At 51.0% G+C, this 8,657-nt stretch overlaps 1 protein-coding gene across 1 annotated transcript in view; it reads right to left on the minus strand.

Moving 5' to 3' along the window:
* Window positions 1-8,657, minus strand: part of Serinc2 (serine incorporator 2) — a 22,978-nt gene that overhangs the window by 4,076 nt on the left and 10,245 nt on the right. Inside the window, exons 2-8 of the mRNA XM_021160306.1 lie at window positions 7,788-7,949; window positions 6,979-7,169; window positions 6,083-6,162; window positions 5,509-5,646; window positions 3,141-3,310; window positions 1,215-1,305; window positions 739-874 (exon numbers count right to left, since the gene is read on the minus strand). Coding sequence (XP_021015965.1) covers window positions 739-874; window positions 1,215-1,305; window positions 3,141-3,310; window positions 5,509-5,646; window positions 6,083-6,162; window positions 6,979-7,169; window positions 7,788-7,949 — 968 coding nt within the window. The remainder of the gene's footprint in view (window positions 1-738; window positions 875-1,214; window positions 1,306-3,140; window positions 3,311-5,508; window positions 5,647-6,082; window positions 6,163-6,978; window positions 7,170-7,787; window positions 7,950-8,657) is intronic.

Consider the following 8,657-nt stretch of genomic DNA (forward strand, 5'->3'; position numbering starts at 1 on the left):
CTCCCTCCCTCCCTCTCTCTCTCTCTCTCTCTCTCTCTCTCTCTCTCTTTTTAACCTTATTTTTTTTTTACATGCATCGGTGTATTGCCTGCCTTCCTGTCTATAAGAAGGTGTCAGGTCACTTGGAACTGGAGTTGCAGACAGTTGTGAGCTGCCACGTGGGTGCTGGGAATTGAACCCGGGTCCTTTACAAGAACAACCAGTGCTCTTAACCACTGAGCCATCTCTCCAGCCACGCACTTGGAAATGTCTACAGCTTGTGTCTTGATACGTTTATTCTTCTGCTGTTTCGACTGGTCCACAGCATTGTTTTAATAAATGTTACAAGAGGAGTTTTCATGAAAATAACAAACAGGACCAGGGACGTGGTTCAGTGGGTCAAGTCACCAGCTGCCATACCTGAAGAGCTGAGTTCAATCCCCAGGGAGGGAACCAACTAAAAAGGGTCATTTTCTTGATTAATGGTTGATGTGGGAGGGCCCAGCCTACTGTGAGTAGTGCTACCCCTGGGCGAATGAGCCTGGGTTATATAAGAAAGCAAACTGAGCGTGCCACCAAAAGCAAACCAGCAAGCAGTGTTCCGCCACGGTGAACTGTGAGTGAGCTGTGTAAGCCAAAATAATCCTTTTCCTCACCACACTGGATTTGGCTGTGGTATTTATCACAGCCGTAGAAAGCTCCATGGTCTTCCCTCCCTCCCCCAGTCAGTCCCCCTCCCAGAGCCCAAGCCCGTGGTACCTAATGAAGAAGGTGCACAGGATGAAGATGACGAGGCCCACGATGCTCGGGGCATCCCACCATACTGTGCTGTAGTCCTCCAGGTCTACCTGGCCTGTTCCGTTTTTAGTGGGCAGGTGAGGGTTGCATTTTTGGTCTGAGGAAGGAACACAGACACCTTGAACCTTTAGCTGACTGGATCTACGAGTCAGGGAACTTTGAGGATAGCAGAGGGCTGACCCAAGAGGACACACACACACACACACACACACACACACATACACACACACTTGACCTTCCAAGGACCAGCAGCAGAAAGCACATGGCAGATACAATGAAAGAAACAATTCCAGGAGCAGATGAGACCCTCGTGCTCACCCCACCCCACCTCCCACCCCCGCACACACACACCCTGTGCCTCTGGGTGGCCCAGACACCTGCGATGTCCCTCACACTTCAGCAGGTTGCCTTGGACCAGAGGCTTGTCTCATACTCACCAGGGACGTTGGACAGGGCGGACCAGGTGACAAACATTGTATACAAGGTTATGACGGAGGCTTGCAGCAGACCTGAGTTGGGCTGAGCATCCTGGCAATGAGAGTTCACAGGTAAGAGCCCAGGCCACTCAGCACCCCAGATCACTCACCACTCCTTCCTATCCAAAACCGGAGCCCTAATTCTTTCTCTCCACATGTTCAGGTCAATTTCTCCAGCTAGCTCAGCGTCACTTGCCTGTACCCCACTGTCACACTCCAGACACCCTGACACTCAACCTGCTCTGCAAATCTCTTCCCCCTCCATGGCTTTGAAACCAGACATATTCCTGGCCCCTCTGCTTGGGAGTGGGTGGGTGTAGGGGGTGAGCGGGAGAGAGGGAAATAAGGTTCTGAACTCCTGCTATGTTAACTCGTGCCCCACCAGCTCCCTGCCTTTGATCCACAAAGCTCTCAACCAAACTTGTTTAGTTTGGCCTTGACTCCTACTGATGGATTTTGCCCGCTCCACACTCCATGCACAAGCTCTGGAGTCAGCCCTCCTTGGTTCAAATCCCAGCCCCACTGTTTACTAGCCTTGGCTAAGTCTCTTCTTCATCTTCTTTCTGTAGAAGGGTGTGTGTATGTGAGAGTGTGTGTGTGTGTGTGTGTGTGTGAGAGAGAGAGAGAGAGAGAGAGAGAGAAAGAGAGAGAGAGAGAAAGAGAGAGAGATCATGCATGTGTATGTATGTGTGAATGTATGCGTGTATATATGTGTGTGTGTGTGTGTGTGTGAGAGAGAGAGAACGTGAGTGTGAATGTGTGAGTGTGTACATGAATATGTATGTGTGTATGTGAGTATGAGTGTGTACGTGTGTGTGAGAGTGTACATATGTGTATGTGTGTACTCGTACGAGTGTATGCATGTATGTGTGAGTGAGCATTGTGTGAGCATGTGCATGTATGTGCATGTTTGAGGGCCAGAGGGCAACCTCAGCTGCTGTCCCTCAGGATCCGTGTCCTTTGTGTGTTTTGTGACAAGGGATCTCAGTAGGACCTGGTGCCCGTCAGTTTGACTGGACTGGTAGTCCCTACCTCCAGCTCTTGGGTTAAAAGCGTACCTGACTTTTTGACATGGTGCCGGAGATCAAACCCAGGCCCTCATGCTGGTACAGAGAGCACCTTACTGTCTGAGCCATTCCCACCCTCTCTTACTCCTTTAAGCCTGTTTGTTCCTCAGTGACGCAGAGACGACAATCTGAGGAATGAGAGACACGGGTGACAGGTGCCAGGGATGACTGGTTCCTGCCCTCCTCCTTCCTGTACTCCACACAGCAGAGCGAGGTGACAGCAGGTGCCCACCCGATGAGCCCCGTGTGCATCTCCCTTCATAGGCTCCAACCTTCACCATGGGAAATGAAGGCTCTGAGCAGAAAAGAGGCCCCCAACCTTTGTACTAATGACTCCCCCAAAACTTAAGCTACCTGTGAACACTGAGATCCAAACTGGGAAGTCCTTGTGAAAGGACCATTCTGCCAGCCCTGTCCATTGTCACAGAGGGTCTGAGATAGGAAGTCAGGAAATTGTACCCCACTCCCCGATACCTCCATTTGAACTCCGAACATCTTTTCTCTTGACTGGCACAAAATTAGTTACTAAAGCAACAGCTGGAGCTTGATACCTATCTGCCCAGTCAGACTTCCATACTGAGAGCAATCCCAAAGAGCATTTTCTACTTTAGGAAGGAGAGGCTCCAGCACGGTTAAAGCACTTTTCTAGGGCTGGAAAGATGGCTCAGAGATTGAGAGCACTGACTGCTCTTCCAGAGGTCCTGAGTTCGATTCCCACCAACCACATGGTGGCTCACAACCATCTATAATTAAATCTGGCGCCCTCTTCTGGGGTGCAGGCATATATGCAGGCAGAACATCTGCAAAGGGGGTTGCTCACCTGGACCTTGGGCAGGACAGCAATGATGGAGACGCAGACACAGAAGGTGAGGTTGAGGCTGATGAAGACCTTGCCCTCATGGCAGGCACCAGACTCCGTGTAGTAGACGAACATCAGTGCCACAGCGGCGATGGACAACAGGTAGAAGAGGAAGGTGAAGAAGAAAAGGCCTGGGCAGAGGTGTGCAGAGCAACGCTCAGATCCGGGAGGCAGAGGGAGGAACACCAGTCACCCTAGGGGACTGAGCCGCTCTCCTGCCACAGGCCTCAGTTTCCTAACACAGAGAGTGGCTCCCCACGGCGCCTCTGTGAGTTCCTGTCCCAATCCAACCCATAGTGACTCGCATGCTATGAAGGCGACTGTCACTCTGAGTACAATAAAGACAAACAGGGTTGTAGAAGACATCATTGCACCTCTGTCATTCAAGAGAATTTTCAGGACTGTTGAGATGGCTGCAGTTCAGCATTCAGGAGCCCTCTTTGCCCTTACAGGGTTCAGTTCCCAACACCCACATGGTGGATCACAACCATCTGTAACTCCAGTCCCAGGGGAGGTGACACTCTCTGCCGGCATAGACACCAGGCACACACAGTGCACAACATACATGCAGGCAAATACTCATCCACATGAAATAATCCAAAAAAATTTGCCAATAAAGTCCTCAAGACCAAATAGAATAGGAGAGATCCAGCTTTTATAGTCCGTTATCCTTAATCTCTGCCTAAATTTCGAGTTTGGGTTAGACAACTTCAACAGCTAAAATTTTGTAATCTAGAAAAAAAATAGGGCTGGAGAGATGGCTCAGTGGTTAAGAGCACCGACTGCTCTTCCAAAGGTCCTGAGTTCAATTCCCAGCAACCACATGGTGGCTTACAACCATCTGTAATGAGATCTGACGCCCTCTTCTGGTGTGTCTGAAGACAGCTACAGTGTACTTAAATATAATAATAAATAAATCTTTAAAAAATAGTTATCAATAACTAATCCAGCAATAAACCCAGGCTTCAATTCAAACTCAAAGTATTCCATTTTTTAAAATAGTCACACTGATGCGATTGTTGTTGCTGCTGCTGTTGCTGTTGCTGCTGTTGCTTTGAGACAGGGTTTCTCTATGTGGTCTTGGCTATCCTGGAACTTGCTCTGTAGACCAGGCTGGCCTCAAATTCACAGACATCTGCCCCTGCCTCTGCCTCCAGAGTACATTAAACTATGGACTACCACACCAGGACCTTTGTGGTGTCTTCTGAAAGGGGGTATATTTCATGCAGTTCAGTCTAAGCCTCCAACTCACTATTTAGTAGAGGCTGGCCTTGAACTCTTGACTCTCCTTTCTCTATCTCCCATATGCTGGGCTTGCAGGTGTGAGTATCAAACCTAGTTTTGTGTGTGTGTGTGTGTGTGTGTGCATGTGCTGACGTGTGGGGGCACATGTGCCATGGCACACATATGAAAGTCAGAGGATGACTCTGGATTCTTTGAGGATTCTCTTCTCCCATGTTTATGTAAGGTCTGGGGATCAAACTCAGGGCACTAGGTTTGTGTGACAAATGCTTTCACCTTATTGCCACTATCATAGTCAACTTGGCACAACCTAGAATCACTTGAGAAAGGAGTCTCACATGAAGAGCTGCCCAAATCAGATTGGCCTGTGAGAGACCAATGTCTACAGGCGACTACCTTGCTTATTAATTGATGTAGGAGGGCTCAGCCCACTGTGGGCGGCTCGATTCCCTAAGCAGGTGGTCCTTATACAGGTGGCTGTATAAGATGGCTAATTAAGCATGAGCCTGTGAGCAGCCAGCTAGCAACATACTTCTGTGGCTCCTTCCTTTCGTTTTTCTTTCTTTTCTTTTTTCTCTTTTCTTGAGACAGGTTTTCTCTGTATAGCTCTGGCTGTCCTAGATGCTCTATAGAGCAGGCCAGCCTGGAACTCTCCCTCCCAAGTGCTGAGATTAAAAGCATATACCGCCACCACCACCCAGCTCACACTGTGCTTTTTGTGTGGCTTCTGGGAATATAAAATCAGGTCGTCATATTTTCAAAGAGAAATGAGTGCTAGCCCAGCCTTTCTTGAAGACTTACAATAAGTACAAGAGATTCAGCAGGGCAATCTGCTGCTAGGATGTCAACGACCAAACACCACTTAAAGTACAGTTGAGCCACCCACCACCGAAAGAGCCTGGCCCATTCCCTGCTGTGTGCAGTCTTTCCTGCAGAAGCTACTGACCTCACCCCCCCCCCAGGGCCCCTCAGGCAGCTTCCCACAACCATCAGTCTCTTCCTCCACCCCTCCGCAAACCTCCTCAGCTCCAGACCCTGATCCATGAGGGACCCAGTCCCTCAGTGTGGAGGCTGGCAGGACACTGACCTGCGTACCAGGCTGGAGAGTCACACTCCTCGGCCTTACACAGCCACCGCTGATTCCAGGAGTGGGCAAAGTCAACAAACAGGATCAGCTGGATGAGGATGAAGAGGAAGGAGCCCACGACGCCAAAGTAGAACCAGACTGTGGAGAGAGGGCTGTGAGGCAGGGGGCTGGCGCCACAGGCCCAGCTATGGGGACAACAGGGAGGGCCCCAGGGTTCCCAGCATAGCTTCAGTCAGGCATTCTTTCTCAAACACACAGATTCATTCAGTAGACTCTCACATCATCCTCTGCATGGAAGACACCAGAGAAGTAGAGTCCCCCTTTCACGGTTTGGCTAAGTAGCGCTCAAGCTAGATGGTTCCCCACCCAGAGTGACCCAAAGGCATTAAAGCCAAGCATCAGCGTGCTACCTAGTAAAGAGAATGTGGAAGACCAGCTGCCATCTGGAGTCAGTGAGATGCCAAGGCAAAGAGCCACCTACCCTACCACCCACCCCACCCACCCCACCCACCCTACCACCTATCCACCACCCTCCTTTCTGCCCCTCCCCTCCACTGTCCCTAGAGCCACCTACTCTTGGGAAAGGAGCCATCAGGGATGTAGAAGGCGCCCACAGTGATACCCACAAGGATCAGGAATTTAAAAAACCAAAACCTGCAGGAGAAATGAAGAGGAGAGCTGAGTGGTAGGTGGCGGGGACACACAGAGCCAGAGCAGACGCAGCCCAGAAACTCCACCCCAAGAAACCGGTCCTGGGGAGGTGAAGGGCCTTCCTGGTGATCTGATAGATATAGGTTCTTTCCCATTCCGAGAAAAAGCCTGGAGCTCAGGCCAGTGGGAAGAACCAAGCAAGGAGACTGTTACTAAGCTACTACTGTGTGAGCTCAGGCAAACCGCTACCTTCTCTGAGTTGTTTCCTCATTTGTGAAATGGATGAGAGGAGAGGTTGGGGAAATAGCTCAATTGGTGAAGTGATTGTCATGCAGGCATGACGACGGCCATTTGATCTCTAGTAAACACATAAAAACCCAGACATGGGCTGGTGAGATGGCTCAGTGGGTAAGAGCACCTGACTGCTCTTCCGAAGGTCCAGAGTTCAAATCCCAGCAACCACATGGTGGCTCACAACCACCCGAAATGAGATCTGACGCCCTCTTCTGGTGTGTCTGAAGACAGCTACAGTGTACTTACATATAATAAATAAATAAATCTTAAAAAAAATTATAAAAAAAAAAAAACCCAGACATGCTTGTCCCTGGGGGGCTGGCTAGCCAGGCTAGTGGAATCAGCCCCAGGTGAGATACCCTGTTTCACAAAATGAAAGGTATGGACGGCTCCTAGGGATAGACGAGGCTGACCTCTGGCTTCTAATGAGTCTGAGGATGGAGTCTAGAGATCTCTGGGGACAGGCAGAGAGGACAACCCCCCCCCCCAGGGGAGTGTGCCAGGGTGTAGGTGGCCGCCCCTCACCCGTTCTGGATGGCTGCTCGCGGGTCCCGGCTACTGCGGACACAGGTCATTAACAGCATGAAGAAGAAGAAAAAGGCTGCCGTGGCAAAGCACATACGGTAGACAGCGCGGAAACCCAGCAGGGAGCCGCAGTCCAGGGGCCCCTGCAGGACCAGGGGTTGCTGGGTCCTGTCCTCACACACCCAGGGCAGCTGTGGAGACAACAGAGAGGATTGAGGGGTCCCACCCACCGGAACCCTGCAGTCTGCCATCAGGTCTGAGCCTGCCTCCATCTCTAAGGCCTGTTTCCCATCCCGTGTTGCTCTGAACACTAAAAAAGGCCACCCAGGCCCCTAACCCATAACGGCTCCCCCCTAGCTGATCATTTCCCTGATGCTCTCCGCCTTTCCCCCTCCACCCCCCTTCGCCCACCCCCTATTTCAATACTGCTACATGTGGAGCCCTGCTTCCCAGAACGGTTTCCCCTCCTGTCTTCAGTAGAACCCCTAAGAGGCCCACGGAACCCCCAGGGAGAGTCGGTCTCTCTCCGACTTGACTTCCTAGGGATGGATCCACACCTACGCACTGGCCAAGACAAGAGTCCCACCCTGGGCTTCAACCCTTGAGGGGAGACGCACTTCCGGGACCTGCCTGCAGAGGGCAGTCGTGATGAATTGAATTCTCCTCTGAGATCCACCTTGTAGGAGGTTCAGGTGATCTCCCACCCCTGCCATCTATACACCATCAGTACCTGGAATGTCAACCACCTTACCTTGCCTGTGGAAGGCGGGGAGACCCAGGCGCCTCCCAAACCCCTCCCGGATACTCACCTTGTAAAGCTGACTCTCCACTCCCGGGCTCAGCATGATGATGGATACCAGCACCCCCAAGAAGAGGAAGCTGGTGAAGAGGAGGCGGCTCACCGTGGAGTTGCGGGTTGAGGGGCAACAGCCGCATAGGATGCAGGGTGCAGAGCCACAGAGGCAGGATGCCTAGCAGAGACAAGGATGGTAGCCTCGTTAGTCCCTTCCCCCCCACTTAGGCACACAGCACCCACCAGCTGCTACATCTAAGTCTTCAACTCTGTGATGAGCTGGGGAGATAACCCCATTTAATCTTCTAGCCAGGGACTGAACCGGAATCCATACGGGACCACAAAGCCCATAGGCAGCAGAAGACGGCTGGGGTCATACTATTTACCAAGTAGACAGAGGGAATGGTTAAAAAGAAACCCAGCTGTCACTGACAAATGACCTATGTGACCTGTCACTCAACTCTGATCCCAGATCATCTTCCATAAAAGGATCGGTCACAACAGTAGGCACTCTTTACAGGTAATTGTGAGAACAGACAGACAGACAGACAGACAGACAGCCCCTTAAGAACCCTGTCTCTTCCCCAGTTCATTTTTCTCTATGACTCTAATGTTCTTTGTATCTTGTCTGTCTTGTAGCTTCTTTGTAACAAAGATGGATTTATTTTGTCTGCTTGTTCACAGGGTCAGACCCTGACACAGTACCGGGAACCTATTAGAGAATCATCAACTACGTGTTCAATGAACTTGAAATCTCTAGCAAAGAACCATGTTAAGACAGGCATTCAGGGCTGGTGAGATGGCTCAGTGGGTAAGAGCACCCGACTGCTCTTCCGAAGGTCCAGAGTTCAAATCCCAGCAACCACATGGTGGCTCACAACCATCC

Source organism: Mus caroli, chromosome 4 (genome assembly GCF_900094665.2).
Source record: "Mus caroli chromosome 4, CAROLI_EIJ_v1.1, whole genome shotgun sequence".
NCBI lineage: Eukaryota > Metazoa > Chordata > Mammalia > Rodentia > Muridae > Mus > Mus caroli.